This window comes from Scyliorhinus torazame, chromosome 3 (assembly GCF_047496885.1).
Source record: "Scyliorhinus torazame isolate Kashiwa2021f chromosome 3, sScyTor2.1, whole genome shotgun sequence".
NCBI lineage: Eukaryota > Metazoa > Chordata > Chondrichthyes > Carcharhiniformes > Scyliorhinidae > Scyliorhinus > Scyliorhinus torazame.
Window position 1 is genome coordinate 153,322,251 of NC_092709.1, and position 22,034 is coordinate 153,344,284.

Consider the following 22,034-nt stretch of genomic DNA (forward strand, 5'->3'; position numbering starts at 1 on the left):
TAAATAGGTTGTGCCTTTAATATCTGGAGTTTAGAAGAATGAGAGAAGATCTTATTCATACAACATTCTTACAGGGCTCAACAGTTATTTTCCTTATCTAGGGGCTCTAGAACCAGTGGACACAGTCTCAGAATAAAGGAAAGGCCATTTTGTACTGAGAAGAGGAGGAATTTCTTCAGAGGGTGGTGAATCTTTGGAATTCAGAGCCCCAGAGAGTTGTGGAGGCTCAATCATTGTGTATGTTCAACACTGAGATTGATAGATTTCTGCATATTTGAAAACATCAAGGGATATGAGGAAAATGCCCTGAAATGGTGTTGAAGTAGAAGATCAACCTTGATCTCATTGGTTGGCCGGGCAGGCTGAATGGCCTACTCCTCCTATTTCTTGCCTTCTAACCACCACACTGTTCAATGCTCTGATCTCTACACTCAGAAGGCATTCTCAATAACTTTTATGACTGCAGCCATGTCACACTATTCTTTCTCATTCTTTCTGAATTCCAATATTGGGTTGGATCTGCCGGTGGCTACATAGCCTTCAACAGTCTCCCACCTGTGATCAACCGCCACAACCTGCTCGTTATTGCGTAGGTACTGTTGCCTATACACATTGAAACAGCATGATTATATTTTTGGGAAGAAATAAATAAATCAGCCAGTATATATTTTTACGAAGAGGATCTATTGTTTTAAAATAATGTATTGTTTAAATTGATGAAAAACTTGAAATTACTTTCTTAAAATTACAGTTTGTCAAAATTTCAATTTGTTTTGCATCATTTTAGTGTATGCTATATTTTTACACCAATAATTATGTGCCATTGAATGACATGAAGTTCTTAAATTTGGCCTATTGTGTCCATGCCCGCTCCCAGCCAGAGCAAAAGTTTCATTTTTCAAAGAATGCACCATGCAGAAACAGCCGATTTGGCCCAACCAGTTCATGTTCAGTTTTCTCCCATTCTTCCTCATCATATTATTTTTTTTAAAAGCTCTATTTCCTTCTCTGTTGGGCTATCTAGAATTCTGTTAAGTGTACCTATACTAGTTGCCTCAGCAACTATCTTTGAAAGCGAGTTCCACATTTTCCCCGCATTCTCTATAAAAGTAGAGAAGTGTTGTTGCAATTGTATAGGGTGTTGGTGAGACCACATCTGGAGTATTGTCTCCAGTGTCGGTCTCCTTATTTGAGGAAGGATATGGTGGCATTGAAGGCAGTTCAGAGGAGGTTCACTAGGGGATGTACGGGTTGACATATGAGAAGAGATTAAACAGTTTGGGCTTATACTCGCTGGAGTTTAGAAGGATGAAAGGTGAACTGATTGAGGTGTATAAAATACTAAATGGATTGATAAAGTAAACGTAGACCAAATGTTCCCCCTTGTGAGGAAATCTAGAATGAGACGTCACAGATATAGGTTGAGAGGCAGTAGATTTAGAACTGAGATGAGGAGGAACTACGTCTCTTAGAGGGTGGTGAATTAGTGGAACTCGCTGCTCCACTAGTGCAGTGGAATCTGAGTCATTAAATATTTTCAGGAAAGAGATAGATATATTTTTGATTTTAAAAACAGGTTAAAGGGATTTCGGCAACAGGTTGGGAGGTGGCTTTGAGACCAGGAAGTGATCAGCCATGATCTGATTGAATAGCAGAGCAGGATCAAAGGGTTAAATTGCCTACTTATGCTCCTAATTCCTATGTTCCTATAAAGTAGTTTCTTTCAAATTTCCCATTTGATTTCTGGATGACTATCTTATATCTATGGCCTCTGATTTTGCTCTTTACCACAAGTAGAAATATTTCTCTGTGACTAATCTATCAAAATCTTTCATAATTTTGAAGACTTCTTTGAGGTCACCCCTCGGCCTTCTCTTTCCATGAGACGAGAGAGGGTGCATTAATCTGTCCTTGATAGGTTTAACTTTACATTTCTGGTATCGTCTTTGTAAATCATTTTCTGCCCCCTCTCCAGTATCTGTGTACCTTTCTTAAAAATAATATAGTGATCAGAACTAGATACATAGAATTTACAGAGCAGAAGGAGGTCATTCTGCCCATTGAGTAGAGGAAACCCACGCAGACACCGGGAGAACGTGCAGACTCCGCACAGACAGTGACCCAAGCCAGGAATCGAACCTGGGACCCTGGAGCTGTGAAGCAACTGTGCTAACAACTGTGCTAACGTGCTGTCCTCAAAGATACAGTTCTTCAATTGTGATCAAATTAAGCTTTGATACAAGTTTAGCATCACTTCTCTGCTGTTCAATTATATTCAACCCTAGTGCTTTTTTATGGCTTTATTAAACTACATCACTATCCTTGGTGATTTTGAGCAATTGTAACCCTCGATCCCCTTTTTCGTCTACCCAGTTTGGACTCTTATTTTCCAGAATATGTGGCTTTATTTTTCTCATCATGGAATCATTGTATAGAAGGAGGACTTTCAACACATTCGCCTCCTGCTGGCTTTCTGCAAGAGAGTGATGTGTCGAAATTAATTTGCCAATTATTTGCCCATTCTGCAAGTATATTGACACCTTCTTGTAATTTGTTGCAGTCCTCCTCAGTACAGTATTGACTATCCTCTCTAAATCCCACTCATCTAACCAAATTTTATCAGTTTCAAATTTAGAAATTTTGTTTTTTATTCTAAAGTCATAGCATTCATATAAATTATGAATAACACTGATTCTTGAGAAACCTTGCATCCTCTTTTAAGGAATAGCATGTACTGTTGGTATTCCTACAGTTATATTTAACTCTAAACCTAAAAATAAGCTGGCGGACTGTGCTAGCTTTTCTCATTAGTTTATCACGTGATTCTGTATTCATTGACACCATGGCATACACATTTGTATGTTCACTTCTGAAAACTCGTTCATTTCAGCATTCCAGATTAAAAATGATCAAAACATCTCCTTCTAAATGTACTATACTTAGAGGGCAAATAAATGTATGCATTGAAATTTGTCATAAGTGAATAACAGGTTGGAAACTTACAACTTTAGTTCAAGAAAATTTTATAAGATTCATGATCGTAAACTTATTCTGTGGTGAAGTGTTGGCAAAGATAGAAATTTAGTGCATTCAAATACAAATGGGTAATTCAGTGTTTCCATTGCCGAAAATGCTTTGATTGCTCAATACAAGTCCCCAACCCCACCTTATCCCCACATTGTTATTTCTGTGATCCTGGTCTCTTGGTCATCCGTCCCATTCCTTTGTCCCACCAATAGAAGCCATGTCCTCAGCTGCCTAGGTCCCACACACTGGAATACCCTCCACAATTGCTTTACTTCTCCACAAGCCCACTTCTTTAAAACCTCCTTTAAAACTCAGTTCATCATCCATTTGTTTGGCCACTCATCCTAATATCTCCTCCTTTGAGGTAACATCCTTTTTTTCTGATCATGTTTCGATGAAACATTCACGCTGAAGGTACTATCAAATTTCTAGTTATATCTTTTTTTTTTTAATTAAGTATCCATAATCTAATGTACATTTGAATGACTTAAAAATCCACAATCATCAATATCATTGTTATGTTAATGCCTTATGATGGATTGAGCATAGGTGAGCAAAACAGTTGCTATCTTGTCCACTGTAGTGTATAATAAATTGCAATAGTCATGATCACCTCAGTGAATGAGGTAGTCTGCATAAAAGAGAGAAGGATTCAGAGCGGCACTCAGCCATTGGAACATGGTGCTGTGATGAATGTTGGAATTTTAGATATCTGTATTATAAGTATTTGGTGCTGTAAGGGTTCAAAACCTGGGTTAATGTGTATATGTCTGCTGCAGTGGTGTTTTTTAAAAATCCTGGTGAGCAAGACAACTAGACATTTTGGGAGCCAGGGGTGCAATTAAAGCATCGTAAAAGCTTGGGCTAATGGATTTTTGTTTGGATTAAGAGGGCTTCCTGTGGAGTATTTAATTAGATACATTGTGTTTCAGCTTGGTAAGATGATGTAACTAATGGGAGGAACCAAGCATTTTGCAGAAAAGTAAGCAGTGCAGTTGGTTCCTGGAAGTCAAACCATGAAGGGCTACCACCTTAACCAGTCTCCGAGAGCAACTCTTAACCAAGCATGCCTGACTCTGCTAACTGTATTTTAAAAGTGGATGTTGACCTGTTGATGTTGAGATATGTTTGTTTAAATGGAAATAGAGATTAAAATTTGAAATTTTCACAGACACTCCTCATGACCCACAGTAGAAAATTCAAATGTGTGTTCAGCCAATACACTCCAAACTTGTAACTTTTTTCTTTCTTCTTCAACCCTTCTGCCTCACTATATCTCTTGCCTTTAAAATCCACCTCTTTAATCTTGCCTTCAGTCACCTTCCTTAACTCTTCTCCCAATTTCTAGTTGGTGTCGTCTTTTCATGGAATATGTGAATTCCAATCTGAAAAAAGGCAATCACAATTACATCTGAAGAACACCTTCTCCATTATGCCAGTTTCAACTGTTCATAAGTTCAGGTCTTCTCTCAAATGCATTTGAAAAGTAGGGCAAAGATTCACAGCAAATTATACATTTGAAAGTTTGTCAACGTGTTATTGAAAGGTAATGGCTTTCAACATTCTTCCTGATTTGACAGTACTTCCTCCATAGTCGTTCGAGTTATTGTAAGTGTTATGACCCAAACAGATACAATATTCCCAAATGTAATCTATCCTCCTCCTCCTTGAGTTGCATGCCCTAAGAGGCTGTTGGTGACCATAGACGTTCATTGGATTAGTCCATGATTATGCTTGGCAAAGTTCTGCAGTTGTTTTCCATTGCCTTCTGCCAGCACAGCTGATCAGGAAACTCTGGCATCCTGTGCCATCAGGTGATTTAGTGCATTGCTTCAATATTTTCTAGTCAACTTACAAGTGCTAAGTGATTCTACATCTCCACAGTCTGCTGCATGTTTCACAGGTGTACTTTTGTATAGTTTTCTTCATAATTCATTTGCACAAATATATTTATTTGAAAATGTCATCGGATAACGTACCTTTGTTTATGTTGAGTGCAGTTTAGACTCTCAATTTGAGCAGTGACCTTTCCAGTTTATTTGTGTCACCTGAACAGATGTGTGCAGCTTCATTCAAAAGCTAATAAACTGCCTTGGCCCAAAGAGCCTGACCAGATGTACCATACAGTATAATTAATACAATGAAATGAAATCTTTTCTCTAGTAGAGTCATTTAGTGGACATAACTTATTTATTTATCCAATCAAATTCTACTCATTTTCATATTTTATTCCAAAAAAGTGTTGAATATCATTTCTCATTCTAATTGGTTAAAAAGCAATTTGTTAATTATCTGACAGTAATATTCAAGCTTGTGGTGACCCAGTGACCTCCGCTATTTACATTTAAACATGTAAAATATTTGGTTGGTAAAAAAAATGTTCATTCCAACCATTTTTATGTATGATAACAGTGCACCTTAAAAAAACAGGTGGAGATCATCAGTTTTTTAAGAGCAACTAGGATAAAAATAATCTTGTTTTAATAGTCCCACTACACCTTTAAATATTTGATCGTCTGTCAAATTCAAGTAAGGGGCCAGCCATAATTGTCGTCTTTGTAATTATGTGAAGTATTGCTGAAGCCTTCCTCCTAAAAGCATTCTATGAGTGGAACATTCACCTTCTTCCTGTTTTCAAGGCTACTCTTTGTGCTCTTGTGATAATTATGCTGGTTCTGGATACCGATAAACTGTTCTACCTATCGGGGGAATTTGTGCCCCGAGAAATGTCATATTGCCAAGTAAATGTGACCGCTCTGAAACACGCAGTGCTTGTTGCAGTTTCTAATCACTTGTGTATATGTTTATTACTTGTTCTACAGTGGTGCATACTAAAATCTTTTTGACAAATTATTCTGCAATTAATGTACAGAGTTTGATCCCAGAGGTTTAGTTCACATATGTAATTTTTCATAACTCACTGCATTTTGTTTTGCCATTTGTATGAAAGCCAATTTTGAGCTTATGACTGTTCTAAAAAGAGACTTGTAGGTATACAGATGAACAAAATTCAATTGTGTACAGAAAAAGATGACAACTCATAAAGCCATTTCAGTAGTTCTGTTAAAAAATATTTTGATTTTAACTGCTTACCTTGCTTGTAAACCTTTAAGTGCACACTGACAAATCCTATTTATCCTTCTTTGTTTGCATGCAGCAAGAAGTTATGGGAGAAGACGAGGTAAACATTTGGTTTTTAGTGCTGGCTTCTATCTTTAAACAAATCAATGTGATTTGATGAATGATCAGTAGTTGTTTGTTTTTGCTGATTAATGATTTGAGTCATGGATTGGATACTGATTTCTCGTTAGATTTGCATGTTGTGTAGAAAATAACTGCATGATCGTAAGCCTGGACTTGATGCTTTAATACAGTAGTTAATACTTGTGGATTATGAAATGCTAACTTGTTCCCTCACAAAAAGTTGGAATTCTGCATATTATATTAAAGGTTGCTTGATCACCTGAGCATGGTGTAAAACAGTATTCTGATTTATTCATAAAAATAAAAACGAATTATTATGGATGCTGGAATCTGAAACAAAAACGGAAAATACTGGACAATCTCAGCAGGTCTGACCACATCTGTGGAGATAGAAAGGAGCTAACGGTTCAAGCCTGGATTACTCTTTGTCAAAGCTAGAGAGAACTGGAAATAGGGTCAGATTTGCATCGGGTGGGGGATGATGTGGAATAGTGGGGCTGTATAGATGGTCTGCAATAGGTAGAGATTGACAAAAATGTTGTGGACAGAAAGACAAAGGAAATGTAAATGGTGAAGATAATGACTAAAAAGGGTACTGATAGTGGCATATTAAGAGATCAGAATGTGTTGTTGGCAGAACAAAGATGAGCGGTGTGTCAAAAGGTAATCTCAAACATGATGTGAAGATGCTTCCGTTGGACTGGGGTGGGCACAGTAAGAGGTCTTACAACACCAGGTTAAAGTCCAACAGGTTTGTTTGGAATCACTAGCTTTCGGAGCGTAGCTGATGAAGGAGCTACGCTCCGAAAGCTAGTGATTCCAAACAAACCTGTTGGACTTTAACCTGGTGTTGTAAGACTTCTTACTGAACCTCAAACATGGAACTGATGGCCCAAGTGGGGGAGGGGAGACAATTGTATGGGAAAACCGATTGATAGAAGAAATTAAAATGAACTAATATACATAAAAATAGGGTGAAGGTGAAGGAAAAAGTTCACATTCTGAGTTTGTTGAACTCTATGTTAAGTCTGGAAGATTGCAACATGCCTAATCGGAAGATGAGGTGCCATTCTTCCAGTTTGCGTTGGGCTTCACTGGAACATTGCTGCAGGCCAAGGGTGGACATGTGGGCAGGATTGTGAGTTGAAATGGCAAGCGACAGGAAGGTATGGGTCCTGCTCACGGATGAACCCTATCCATTTCTGGAAAGCAGTCACACAGTCTGCGTTTAGTCTCTCCAATGTAGGTTGAATTTTGTATTGGACCAGATTAAAGGAGGTGCACATGAAGCGCTGCCTCACCTGGAAAGAGTGTTTAGGCCCTTGGATGGTGAGCAGGGAGGAGGTAAAGGGGCAGATGATCACTTTCTGCGATTGTATGGGAAGGTGCCACAGGAACAGGGTGACGTGTTTGGAGGAGTGGACCAGGGTATCCCAGAAGGAACAGTCCCTATGGAATGCTGAAGGGGGAGTGAGGGGAAGATCCATTTGGTGGTGGCATCATGGTGGAGTTGGCGAAACTGCAGGAGATAATTCTTTGAATGCGGAGGTTGATGAGGTGAAAATTTAGGACAAGGGGGACCCTGTTCTGGGAGGGAGGGGCAGGGGTGAGAGCAGAGGTGCGGGAGATGGATCGGACGTGGTTGAGAGCTCTGTTGACCACAGTGAGTGGGAAACTACGACTAAGAACGAATGAAGACATATCAGCAGAAGGCTTTGGAAAGTGGCATCATTGAAACAGATGTGTCAGAGGCGAAAGAACTGGGAGAATGGGATGGAATCCTTACAGGATGTGGGGTGTGAAGAGCTGTATTCGAGATAGCTGTGGGAGTCAGTGGGCTTGTGATGGATATTGTTGGACAGTCTATGTCCAGCAATGGAGCTAGGGAGGTCAAGGAAGGGAAGTGGCAGGTGGACCATGTGAAGGCAGCACGGTAGCATAGTGATTAGCACAATTGCTTCACAGCTCCAGGGTCCCAGGTTCGATTCCCAGCTTGGGTCACTGTCTGTGCGGAGTCTGCACGTTCTCCCTGTGTGTGTGTGGGTTTCCTCCGGGTGCTCCGGTTTCCTCCCACAGTCCAAAGGTGTGCAGGTCAGGTGGATTTGCCATGATAAATTGCCCTTAGTGTCCAAAATTGCCCTTGGTGTTGGATGGGGTTACTGGGTTATGGGGATAGGGTGGAGGTGTGCGGTTGGGAAGGGTGGCTCTTTCCAAGAGCCGGTGCAGACTCGATGGGCCTAATGGCCTCCTGCACTGTAAATTCTATAATTCTATGAAGATGATGGGTGAAATTGGAAGCAAAATTAATAACTTTTTCCAGATCCAGACGTGAACATGAAGCGGCACCGATACAGTCGATGATGTACCAATAAAAAAGCTGTGGGATGGAGCCGTAGGACTGGACTAGGGAATGTTTCACACACTCCATAAAGAGACGGCCAAAATCGGGACCCATGTGGGTACCCATTGCCGCACCTTCAGTTTGGGGGAAATGAGATATTAAAGGAGAAATTGTTGAGTGTAGGACAAATTCAATCAGACGGTGGAGAGTGGTGGTGGTGTTAGATAGAGATTGTTCAGGCCTTTGTTTGATGAAGAAGCGGAGAGCGCTCAGATCATCCTGATGGGGAATCGAGGTATAAAGCGATTGGACATCCATGGTAAAGAGGGTGATGGCTGAGTCGGGGAACAGGGTTGACCGGGTTCTCAACCAAGTCCGACCCATTTCCCCCATCTCTGCTCTCTTCACATCCCGTCCCTGCTCCTCCCTCCCAGAGCCAGGAGAGGGACCCTTTGTCCTCACTTTTCACATCGCCAGCCTCTGCATTCAAAGAATCATCCCCTGCAGTTCCGCCAACTCCAGCAAAACTCCAGTGATACCACCAAACATATCTTCCCCTCACTCCCCCTGCTAGCATTCCGTAGGGACCATCTCCTCCGGGATACCCTGGTCCACTCCTTCATCACCCCAACACCTCAGCTTCTTTCCATGGCACCTTGCCATGCAATTGCCGAAGGTGTAACACCTGCCCCTTTATTTCCTCCCTGTTCACCATCCAAGGCTCTAAACACTCTTTTCAAGCGGGGCAGCGCTTCACGTGCATTACCTTCAATCTGGTCTATTGCATTTGCTGCTCTCAATGTGGTCTATTCTATATTGGAGAGACTAAGCGCAGACTGGGTGACCGCTTTGCAGAACGCCTTTGGCCTATCCACAAGCAGGACCCAGACCTTCCTGTTGCTTGTCATTTCAACTCACTGTCCTGCTCCCATGTCCATATGTCCGTCCTTGGCCTGCTGCAGTGTTCCAGTGAAGTCCAATGCAAACTGGAGGAATAGCACCTCATCTTTCGATTAGACACATTGCAACCTTCTGGACTTCTAACTGTGAACTCTCTCCTCCACCTTCACCCCATTTTTATGTGTATCAATTCATTTTAATTTCTTCCATCATTCTGTTTTCCCCTCACCATTGCCTCCCCTCCTTTCTCTTCCCCCCCCACCCACCCAGCTTGGGTCATTTGTTCCCTGTTCCAGGTTGTCCCTTGATACACTGCTCATCTTTGTTCTGCCATTTACACATTCTGATCTCTTAATGTGCCGCTATCAGCACCCTTCTTAGTCATTATCTCCACCATTTACATTCCCTTTGTCTTTCAGTCCACTACATATTTGTCAATCTCCACCTTTAGCTGGCCCTCGATCCTGCCCTATTGTCCACCCCCCCTCTCCAAAAAAAACAACAGTCTTTATCTGATCCTATTTCCAGTTCTCTCTAGCTTTGACCAAGCGCCACCCAGAGTCATTCATGTCGAGAGGGCTAGAATACAAGAGCAGGGATGTACTTCTGAGACTGTATAAGGTTCTGGTCAGACCCCATTTGGAGTTGTGGGCAGTTTTGGGTCCCGTATCTAAGGAAGAATGTGATTGCCTTGGAAAGGGTCCAGAGGAGGTTCACAGAAGGATCCCTTGAAAAAGAGCTTGTCATATGTGTTGTGGTTGAGGATTCAGCGTCTATACTTGTTGGAGTTTAGAAGGATGAGGGGGGATCTTATTGAAACTTACAGGATACTGAGAGGCCTGGATAGAGTGGACGTGGAGAGGATGTTTCCACTTGTAGGAAAAACTAGAACCCGAGGTCACAGCCTCAGACTGAAGGGAAGATCCTCTAAAACTGAGTTGAGGAGGAATTTCTTCAGCCAGAGGGTGGTGAATCTGTGGAACACTTTGCTGCAGAAAGCAGTGGAGGCCAATTCACTCTGTCTTTAAGACAGAGATAGATAGGTTCTTGATTAATAAGGGGATCAGGGATTATGGGGAGAAGGCAGAAGAATGGGGATGAGAAACAGCAGCCATGATTGAATGGCAGAGCAGACTCGATGGGCCGAATGGTCTAATTCTGCTTCTATGTCTTATGGAAACGTTAGCTCCCTCCTATCTCCACACATGCTATCAGACCTGCTGAGGCTGTCCAGTATTTTCTGTTTTTGTTTCTAATTTATTCAGTTGTCTAAATGAACCGGCAAATCTTTGGAATTTAGATTTGTTTATTGTCATGTGTACCCAGGTACATTGTTCTGCGTCCAGTCCAGCCAGATCATTCCATTCATGAGAAAAAAACATAGGGCAAATATAAATACACAATGTAAATACATAGACACAGGCGTCGCGTGAAGCATACAGGAGTGTAGTGCTACTCAGTAGAGAAGCTGTATGAAGAGATCAGATCAATCCATAATAGGGTCGCTTAGGAGCCTGGTAACAGCGGGGAAGAAGATGCTTTTGAATCTGTTCGTGCGTGTTCTCAGACTTTCGTATTTCCTGTCCGATGGTAGAAGTTGGAAGAGTGAGTACGCCGGGTGGTAGGGGTCTTTGATTATGCTGCCCGCTTTCCCAAGGCAGCAGGAGGTGTAGACAGAGTCAATGGATGGGTGGCGGGTTTGTGTGATGGACTGGGTTGTGTTCACGACTCTCTGAAGTTTCTTACGGTCTTTGGCCAAGCAGATGTTACACCAGGCTGTGATGCAGCCAGATAGGATGCTTTCCATGGTGCATCTGTAAAAGTTGGTAAGAGTCAATGTGGACATGCTGAATTTTCATAGTTTTCTGAGAAAGTATAGGTGCTGTTGTGCTTTCGTTTTTTAAAGTAAATTTGGAGTACCCCATTATTTTTTTCCCAATTAAGGGGCAATTTAGTGTGGCCAATCCACCTACCCTGTACATCTTTGGGTTGTGGGGACGAAACCCACGCAAGCAGGGGAAGAATGCAAACTCCACACGGGTGTTGTGCTTTCTTGGTCGTAGCGTCGACGTGGGTGGACCAGGACAGATTGGTGCTGTCAACCATCTCCACCTCAGTACAATTGATGCTTTTGCTCAACTTGAGCAATATAAATTTTCTACATGGGATATTCCTTCCTTAGTGTTTCTTTCAAAAATTCAATATCTTTACAGGCCCCTAATTGCATCCACTGTTATAGCACCTGCTTCAGAAAATATGGAATAGACGAGGCCTGTTCTCTCCATAGCCATTATCCTGTGCTCTATTACCAACCACGAGTTGTTCAGAACAAGACGCTGCCCTGTTTTTCATGTCCAGATTGAATGTCAACAAATGGAGCTGATGAACTGGTTGAAAACCAGTGAAGATCTTAGCATTTGAAACAGCAGCTACATGGTTGTTCAAACTATCTTGTAAGGGGGCAGTGTGGGAGGGTGGCAGTGACATAGTGGTAATATTACTGAACTAGCAATCTCAAGATCCAGGCTAACGGTACACCATTCAGCTTGTGGAATTGAACTTCAATGAATAAATCTGGAATTAAAATCTAGGATACACTTTAATTGCCTCGTCGCACCTTAGTGACACTACGAGGCAGTTGAATCTCCCGTGATTCGCGTGCCTGAAACGCTTCATGAGATTTCGGCATTTGGCTCATTTAAATATGTCTGTGCCGTATTCCCCGGGGCCCTGGAACTAACCGTTTTGCCTGGGAGACCTTGCCGTTTGGCATTGATTTCCAAAAATGTGGATCAGGCGTATGAGCACCTGGGTAGGGATCTCCCAGGCCATTGGAGACCCCTGGGTAGTCAGGCTCTGGGCAGGGTGATATCCTCGCACTCCTGCTGACACCTGGACACCTTCGATCTGACCCTGGCACTGCCAGGGCTCCAAGGTGGCAATTCCAGGTTGGGAGGGACACTGGATAAAAGCAAATTACTGCAGATGCTGGAATCTGAAACCAAAGAGTAAATGTTGGAAAATCTCAGCAGGTCTGGCAGCATCTATAGGGAGAGAAAAGAGCTAACGTTTCGAGTCCAGATGATCCTTTGTCAATGTGTAAGACAAAGTGGGAAATATTTATACTGTGGCATGAGAATGAAAGATGAGTCATAGCCACAGAAACCAAGGAAAATGGACTGCTAATAGCCACAGAAACCACGGGGAAAGAGTGCTAATGGCAGTCCCCAGGGAGAACAAAGGGTGTGAAAGGCCAAACAGCAGAGAAACTAACATCAGAGGATAAACTGTGACAGATGTAGATGTGGGGGGAGGGGAAGGGGGAAGCAAAGGGGAGAAAGGGCAAGGAAAGGTGGATAATATAGGGGGGGTTAAATATATATAAAGAAAGACGAGAGAAAGAAATGGTAAAAGACAGTTAAAATGAAAACAAATGGGTCGAGGTGGGGTAGAGCTAATCATCTGAAGTTGTTGAATTCGATGTTGAGACCGTAAGACTAGTGTGCTTCACCGGAAGATGAGATGTTGTTCCTCCAATTTGCTTGAGCTTCACTGGAACATTGCAGCAGGCCAAGGACAGACATGTGGGCATGTTACACCTTCTGCAATTGCATGGGAAGGTGCCATGAGTGATGACTTCTTCCATGCTTAACATCCCAGGCCCAAAACACTCATTCCAGGTTAAGCAGCGTTTCACTTGCACCTCATTCAATCTGGTCTATTGCATTCACTGCTCCCAATGTGGTCTCCTCTGTATTGGAGAGACCAAACGCAGACAGGGTGATCGCTTTGCTTGAGCACCTTCGGTCTGTGCGCATTCAGGACCCTGACCTTCCCGTTGCTTTCCATTTTAACACAAAACCCTGCTCCCATGCCCGGGTGCCAGGTTGCCCATACCAGGGATCAGGCCCGGGGGTGCCTTGTCCTTAAGAGGTGGGGTGAGGGGGACCTCAAGGACCCTGTAAGAGGTTGCTTGGGTGCATTGGGGTGTCCGGAGGCTGCGTTGGGGTGGCTGAGGGGGGGTCGAAATGTCGCCGCGATACGCGAATACTCTTCAGTGCAGGAAATAATGTAAGTGTAGCCCTGGCAGGGCATTCCTCACCGAGGCCAGAAAAACAGGCAAAGTGTTCTTAAGGAGTGGTGTTGTTCTCTGTGCTGCAGGCACCGGGAAACCTCCTGCTAAATGTGCCCAGAACGGGAATCTGTTTCTGTCCTTTTACATGGTGCCCCTGGTCTCAGTAATGTTGAACGTGAAACCATCGTTGTTTGCCACAAAAATGTGAGGTAACCACCTTTTCCAACAAGAGAAAATCCAACCATCCCCCTTGACATTCAACACCCTGGGGTTACCATTGGGCAGAAACTGAACTAACCAGCCATGTAAATACTTTGGCAGCAAGAGCAGGTCAGAGGATGGGATCTGTGGCGAGTAAATCAACTAGTGCCCCAAAGCCTGTCCATCATCTATAAGGCATATGATGGAATGCTTAGACTTTCCTGCATCAACGCTCAAGAAGGTCAATACCATCCAAGACAAAATCCACTGATTGATACCCCACCCACCACCTTAAACATTCCCACCCTGCACTATTGATGCATAGTGGCAGAAGATGCTTTGCAGCAGCTCACCAAGACACCTTCAACACCTTTTCTGCAACCTAGAAGGACGAGGGCAGCAGACAGATGGGAACACCACCCCTCAAGTTTCCCTCCAAACCACGCACCATCCTGTCTTGGAATTATATTGCTGCTCCTTTGCTGTCACTGGGTGGGGTTGCTTTGCTGTTGCTGCCGAGTTACTCCCCCACCCCACTGAAAACACGTCCAGCGGACACATGTAGAATGCAATCCAGTGCCGTACCAAACAATGCCTTTATCCACTATGGAACTGATGGCTTTTTGGCAACTACGCACAAATTTTGTATTGGGTTAATAAGGATATTTTTCAGACAGGTGTAACATTTATTTGCCTGACTGATTAATAAACAGAAATAAGTGTCGACATGTATCAGTGCAGGTGACTGGTTTTGATCATGCAGATGAGCAAAGAATTGTAATTTGCTGCCAAAATGCAAAAATCATCCGAGCAGTAGTATCCTTCTTCAAGATCTTACATAATTTTATTGATTTGTATCCAACACTGCCTTTTGCAGTATGAAAGTACTGGAAAAACTCCAGCATCTGTGGAGAGAGAAACAGTGAACACTTTGAGTTGAGTACAAGTCTTATTCAGAACTGAAGGAAGGTAGAAATATGATGGGGTTTATGCTATTAAAAAGGGTGAGGGGGCAGTAGAGCAAAAAGAAAGGACTGGGATATAGGGTGGGAGAGATTAAATGGCAAAGATGTTATGGAACAGAAAGGGAATGGTAATTGTGGTAATGAAACCAAGCATTTATCCAGAGCAAGTGTGGAAAAAAAGAATCAAAATGGAGGGCAAAGTTCATGGTTTGAGACTGTTGAAGTCGATGTTTAATCCTGAAGGCTGTAAAGTACCTCATTAGAAGATGAGGTGCTGTTTTTCAAACTTGTGCTGTGTTTTACTGGAACATCATAACAGGTCGAGGACAGAAATGTGAGTAGGAAAGCAAGGTGGCGATATTAAAGTACAAGCAACCCGAAACTCGGGGTCATGCTTGGAGACTGGGCGGAGGTATTCCACAAAGCAGTCACCCAATCTGCGTTTGGTTTCCCTAATGTTGATGGGACTACATTACACAGCAAATACAGTATAAAATATTGGGAGGCATTTTTATTATCTTTTGGAGAAGAACTTGGTTTCAATGGCTTTTAGTGTACAAATTTCTAAAAATAAGTTCAGAAAATAAGGCTTCATAAGTTTCCAGTTTCACCTGGGATCTAAATCTGATATTGACACAAACTGAAGAGTGTCTTCGTAAGCGCTTGGGGTTTATGTTCAATTTGCTTTGTAGCAAAATTGCTATTTTAGTTTGTTGGATGGGTTGAGTAAACTCATGCCGTAATCACAACCTTGTTGGTTGGCATGACAGGGTAGTGCCTCTGAATTCTATCTAACTAAAGAAATTATTATCCTATTCTTCTTTCCACTCGAGTAAAACCTGAAAATATGCTGGAAAATCATGATTACTTATTTCCTATGGAACTACAATTTTTGGTTAACCTTTTCCCAAAACAAACCTGGCATATATTTTCTATTGCTATTGATTGTCCAGAAAGATCCACCCTTGAGGGCTAGTAGCCCACTTCATAGACTAGAATTAAACCTGTTTCCTTGGAAAATGTTTAGAGAATGATCTTCTGGGACTTATGTTACATATGCATTATTATTGTTGGTTATTGACAAAGAAACATTTTAGTTTCTTTCAAAATGAATAAGCTACTTCAAAAGAAGTGTAAGTTTTTAAAGGAAAATAATGATAGATGCGGGGTAAATATCGTTTTGGATATTTTTTCTTTGTTTAGAACCCTCTGTGTTTCCTCTTTAGTGTGTAGTGGTATTGTCACTGGACTAGTAATCCAGAGACCTCTGGGTAATGCTCTGGGGAGCTGGGTTCAAATCCCTTCACGCAGAGTGTGAAATTTGAATTCAGTAAAAATTTGGGATGTAATAACTTGTGCAATGTTATTGATGAAACCACTGAGGACGGAACGGTAGCTTCGTGATTAGCACTGCTGCCTACGGGGCTGAAGGCCTGGGTTCGATCCCAGCCCCGGGTCACTGTGGTCTGGCGTTTGCACATTCTCCCGTGTCTATGTGGGTTTCACTCCCACAACCCAAAGATGTGCAGGTTAGGTGGATTGGCCACACTAAATTGCGCCTTAATTGGAAAAAAAATAATTGGGTACTCTAAATTTATATATTTTTTTTAAATGATGTTGATTATCGTAAAACACATCTGGTTCATTAATGTCACTTTGTCTGCCATCCTCACCTGGTCTGGCCTAAATGTGACTCCAGATCCAAAGCTATGTGGTTGGTCCTTGATGCCCTCTGAAATGGCCCACTCAGTTAAGGGCAATTGGGTAAATGCAATAAACTGCAGCAGTTCAAGGCAGTGGCTCCCCATTACCTTCCCAAGGGCAATTAGGGATGGGCAGCAAATGTTGGCTTTTCCCGCGATTCCCACATTGCATCAAATAATTTGTTTTAAAATGCGGGTATGGTTATACTGTCAAGTCCAGATTTCGTGTTTCAGTCATGGGATCTGTGTGTTGATGGCAAGGCCAATCTTTGCTGCCTATCCCTAATTGCCCTTGAGCCACTGCCTTTAACTACTTCAGCCCATCTAGTGCAGGTACACCCACAGTGTTGTTAGGAGGCAATTCCAGGATTTTGACCAAGCTGCAGTGAACTCACTACAATATAGTTCCAAGTCAGGATGGTGTATGACTTGGAGTGACACATGTAGATGGTGGTGTCCCCATGTATCTGCTGCTCTTGCCCTTCTGAGTAACAGTGGTCTAAGGTTTGGGAAACGCTGTTGAAGGGGCTTGGTGAGTTGCAGTAATGCACTTGTACATGGTAAACATTGCTGCCACTATGCGTTGGTGGAAGTGAATGTTTAAGGTGGTGGATGGAGCGGTATAACTTTGGAATTTAGTACAGTTGTGCAACCATAAATTTACAAGGCCATGAAAACTGACAGCAAGATTCTGTGTAAGGCATTCTTAATACTCAGAAATTGATATTTACTTTGCAAACACAAGTTAAGTAATCACAGAAAATGCTTGGAGATACTCTGCAGGATAGACAACATCTGTAGAGAGAGAAATCAAGTTAGCATTTCCAGTTGAAAATGTTGAATGTGTTAAATGTTAAAGCTTTCCTGATTCAGCATTATTTTTTTGAAACTGCGCCATGTGGGGGCGCCTCATCCATCAATCTGGAAGACAGTCGGAAACTGACCACAAAAACTGCACTGTGGAGAAACACTGAAAGCGGAAGGAGAGGGAGCAGAACCCTAGCTCGGGAACCCACCCTACCTCAGGATAGCTCTTGTCTTTCCTGCCCAAAGACTTGTTTGCTCTAGGATTGGCCAGCTGAGTAGACACAAATCATGAAGCCTGGCAAACATCATTCTCGTATCGAGGGGCTGACAACAACAACAACTTTTTTTAAAGCTGCTATACCTCTAACGTTTTCCAGTTCTGATGAAAGATCATTGACCTAAAGCATAATTTGGTTTAAACATTTGGAAACAATATTTTGTTTGTAGTTTCATTCTTACAGTAAAGTGAGTAATCTGTTACCTACTGGTGATGTTACTTGTATATCCTACAGGTTAAATGTACATATATGTCAGATGATGAGAATATCTGGTGGAGATGTACAGCTAAATTTCAGATTCTGGTGTGCCAATGTGACGACTACAAACTTGTATAAATTTGCCCCGTCTTCTTCATTTGCTTCTATTTTGGTCATTAAGTCGTCTTTGAAAATATTTACAGACTTTAGCAACTGTGAATTGGGGTTAATTATAGTTCTTCTCTGATGTGTTTTTATTACTGATTTGAAAAGTCCTGACAATAGTATAAATTGCATTCCAGAGAAATAGGACCACAATTTACCTCTAACAAACTTGTAGTTTCAACTCTGCTGGAGCTCAACACCAAAGCCCCTTCATTATTAGAAAAACAGCACTTTGTCTCTAGGTTTGACAGCATTGTGACTTGAGTCAACATGTTGTAAACATGAGGCCATCTTTAATGTACGCTTTTTACTTCAGGCAACTTAGACACCAATGGTACTATTTTGTTAATTACATTAATCATTCCAGGTGTCTGCAAAACATGAACTCTTAGCTGTGATGTGAAACAGACAGATGAATTAGATTGGCATCTATTTGACAGCAATAAACCGATTACTTGATTTATTTGTCTGTTACTGAGTTTGTTACCTTAAAGGATGGTAAAAATGTTTGCAGATATTTTGAGCTTTCTTTTGTTTACTTGTAAAATATTCATGTTGCCTTGAATTTCTCTCCTGGTGAAGATGAAAACTGCAATCTCCATCCCAAATATTTGACCAAAAGTAAATTTGATCCACATAATGGAGTATGCTCTGGATCCCGTGCCTTGTAAGGTGTTGTTTTGCAGTGACTAGATTATATAACAATCCAATGAATAGTAGATTTGTAGTGTTGCAAATGTAGAATCATAGAATTTGCAGTGCAGAAATTGAATAGGTCTGTGTTTCATGGTGTACACTGAGAAGGAACATAGATCTTTATGCTGAAGTGCTCATTAATAATAGCAAACAGCCACGTGCTTTCTTATATTCTAGCCCATCAAACAGATGCCATTCTGCAATTTTTATGTATGAGGCTGTTCACTATTTTCAATTTTCTGCAGACTCTTCGAATGCAGGGTTGAATATAAACGGTTTAATAAGCAGTCATTTAGTTGTACAGAACTTTTTGCTGAAAAAAGAGACAGACTGTCAAAGCTTTTCATCTTGCAAGCATCAGGGTAAATTAGCAAAAATCTCAAAGGGCTCATGAGGAGAGGGTGCTGATTGGTTGACAAGTGAACTCTGGTAGGTATGTGTTGCTATGGAGAATGCATCAGTGAACAGTTAACTGTCAATCTTCCATTTAAATTCAAACCAGGCAGGTTACCTCTGGTCAAGTCATTGCCATGGAGAATGAACCAGGGGATGGCTATCCCCCAAGTTTTTGTTCAAAGGTGCAATCAATGGACATGTTTTTCCCATTTGCAAAGGACGGAGACCTGAGTGAAAATGTGTAGCTCCTAGCACGTGCAAGTGAGCCAAACTGCAAGCTCAACTGATTATCTTAAATTGGTTGTCAGTGTAATTCTTAGAACAAATTCTTAGCGCAATTTGGATTGTTTAGCAAATGTTGTCCAATTTGCAGAATCACATCTAATGTTGGATACTATGTTCTGAGTTTTGTAATCTTGGGCTGGTTGAGTATGGTCAGTACTTTGCCTATTGTGAGCAGCTGAAGGGACATGCTGTTTCATATGATTCCCCCAATCATTGGGACCTACATACCTGGCATCACACCAGCACTGAAATTCATATACCACATTACTCATTTGTATGGGAGGCAGAACAAGTTTTGGCTTGACAGCAACATTCTGTTAGTAGAGAATCCCACTCGTGTTGCTACGGCTAGCTTCATGAGTTGCTCAAATTTTGGAGACACCTTACCCTACCAGAATAATTTGAGGTAGAGTGGACTGAAAGTGATGATGTTGGGTCCAGTCATATGTTTGTGATACACAACATGCAATGACCTGATCGGGGTGGACATTATCCCACAGGATGGCTTGATGTGTCCTATTTCAGCATCAAGCTTGCATGGTGAACAAATGCCTCGGGCCCTATATACGAGGTTGCAGATGAGGCCAATCTTGTAGCACACAAAACTGTCAAAATTTAATTGGGGGATCATATGAAACAGCATGTCCCTTCAGCTGCTCACAGTAGGCAAAGTACTGAACATACTCAACCAGCCCAAGCTTTCAAAACTCAGAACGTAGTATCCAACATTAGGGGCGGGATTCACCGACTCCCCGCCGGGTCGGAGAAACGGCGGGCAGGGCGGAGTAAATCCCGCTCTGACGCCGGCTGCCGAATTCTCTGCTGCCGGTTTTTGGGCAGGGGCAGGGATCGCGCCACGTCAGTCGGGGGCCGTTGGCAGTGGGCCCCCCATCTGGCGATTCTCCGGGCCCCGATGGGCCGAGTGGCCGCCCGTTTTTGGCCAGTCCCGCCGGCGTGGATTAGACGAGGTCCATACCGGCAGGACCTGGCTTTGAGGTCGGCTTGCGGAGTCCAGTGAAAGTGGGCTTGCAGTAGACAGTAGTCGAGAATCAATTCACAGATTTCTCAACTAGCATGTTGACATAAAGGAGCTTATTTGACTGCTCTATTTCGAAGGTGAATTTGAGCACAAGTTGGAGCCCATTGAGGTGTGTATGGAAATTATTACATGCAGCTTCAGATTCAAGTATAACAAACGTATCACGTACCTACGTATCAGAACTAAAAAGGTGTAGGAGGTTAGGGGTCATTCCAACAAAGATATGTGTCTCATCGAAACCGACAAAGATGTTGGCAGAAACTGGGTCTAGAAGGGATTCTCTGTCAACACAATCTACTTGGGCATACATGATGTTGTTAAAACTGAACCCAACTGCACGAATTGCAGAGTTCATAAGCTCAATGGATACAGATTCAGACAATGGTGGCATGTCTAGATTGCCATGATATTTATAATAATAATCGCTTATTGTCACGAGTAGGCTTCAATGAAGTTACTGTGAAAAGCCCCTAGTCGCCACATTCCGGCACCTGTTCGGGGAGGCTGGAATGGGAATTGAACCCGCGCTGCTGGTCTTGTTCGGCATTACAAGCCAGCATCTTAGCCCACTGTGCTAAACCAGCCTACATATTGTGACAGCCTGCAAATGTCTATGGCTTTCTTGAGCAATACATTAGTGAATAGGCTCGCAATATTGAACGAATACATGGACAAGACTTGCACATCATTATGGCCCTGTATGGTCTTTGCAAAGGTGAAGGAATCCTTCACTCGTATATGTGGAAAACCTGTTCAGAACTGGTTGTAGCAACGCATTGAACCATTTATGCCAAGTCAGTCATGAATAAGAAAAGGGACAACACTTTTGTGCCTCTTGGACCTACACATAATGAGCCATGAGTCTACCATATACATCATTGTGCAGCTCATTACTCTTACAAGGGCTCAACACCTTCATTAGACACTGGATTGTGGTGGGAAAGCTAGGAATAGAGGAGTTTAAACTGAGAAAGTACATTTTTCAGTTTGATTTGAAACGAAGGCACAAAAAACTGAAGCCATGCACAAGAACAAGCTCCTCGCTTTCAGAATACATTGTCAGAGAGATTTACCACTTGTTTGGAGGTGTCATTAATTGCAATGCCCTACCTCTTCCACTTAAGTGAGTTTACAGTGCGGGTGCGGTTCAAGCACGTTTATTGAGGCACAAACAAATCAAATTATAAAATGAAAGAAATTTGAGTACCTCAGACCAAGCACGCTATAGGGCACAGCATAAATTAGTGATCCTATTACCAATCTGTTCAGTCCCTTCCTTCTGCCTCCACTTGTCAACCAATCAACACCCTCGTCTTATGCAGTATAAATCATTGTTGTCTTTGAGATTTGGCATTTTTACAACTGAGGGGAGACCTGATAGAGGTCTACAAAATTATGAGGGGCATAGACAGAGTGGATAGTCAGAGGCTTTTCCCCAGGGTAGGGTTTTACTAGGGGGCATAGGTTTAAGGTGAGAGGGGCAAGGTTTAGAGTAGATGTACGAGGCAAGTTTTTTACGCAGAGGGTAGTGGGTGCCTGGAACTCGCTACCGGAGGAGGTGGTGGAAGCAGGGACGATAGTGACATTTAAGGGGCATCTTGACAAATACATGAATAGGATGGGAATAGAGGGATACGGACCCAGGAAGTGTAGAAGATTGTAGTTTAGTCGGGCAGCATGGTCGGCACGGGCTTGGCGGGCCGAAGGGCCTGTTCATGTGCTGTACATTTCTTTGTTGTTCTTTGTTCTTGTTC

General features: G+C 42.4%; 1 protein-coding gene across 4 annotated transcripts in view; it reads left to right on the forward strand.

Annotated features, from left to right (window-relative positions):
• Positions 1-22,034, forward strand: part of cpeb2 (cytoplasmic polyadenylation element binding protein 2) — a 168,359-nt gene that overhangs the window by 107,925 nt on the left and 38,400 nt on the right. For 2 of the 4 annotated variants that reach the window (XM_072496400.1, XM_072496398.1), the window contains one exon: positions 6,185-6,208. The exons of the other annotated variants lie outside the window; for them this stretch is intronic. In XM_072496400.1, coding sequence (XP_072352501.1) covers positions 6,185-6,208 — 24 coding nt within the window. The remainder of the gene's footprint in view (positions 1-6,184; positions 6,209-22,034) is intronic. 4 annotated transcript variants of the gene reach the window in all.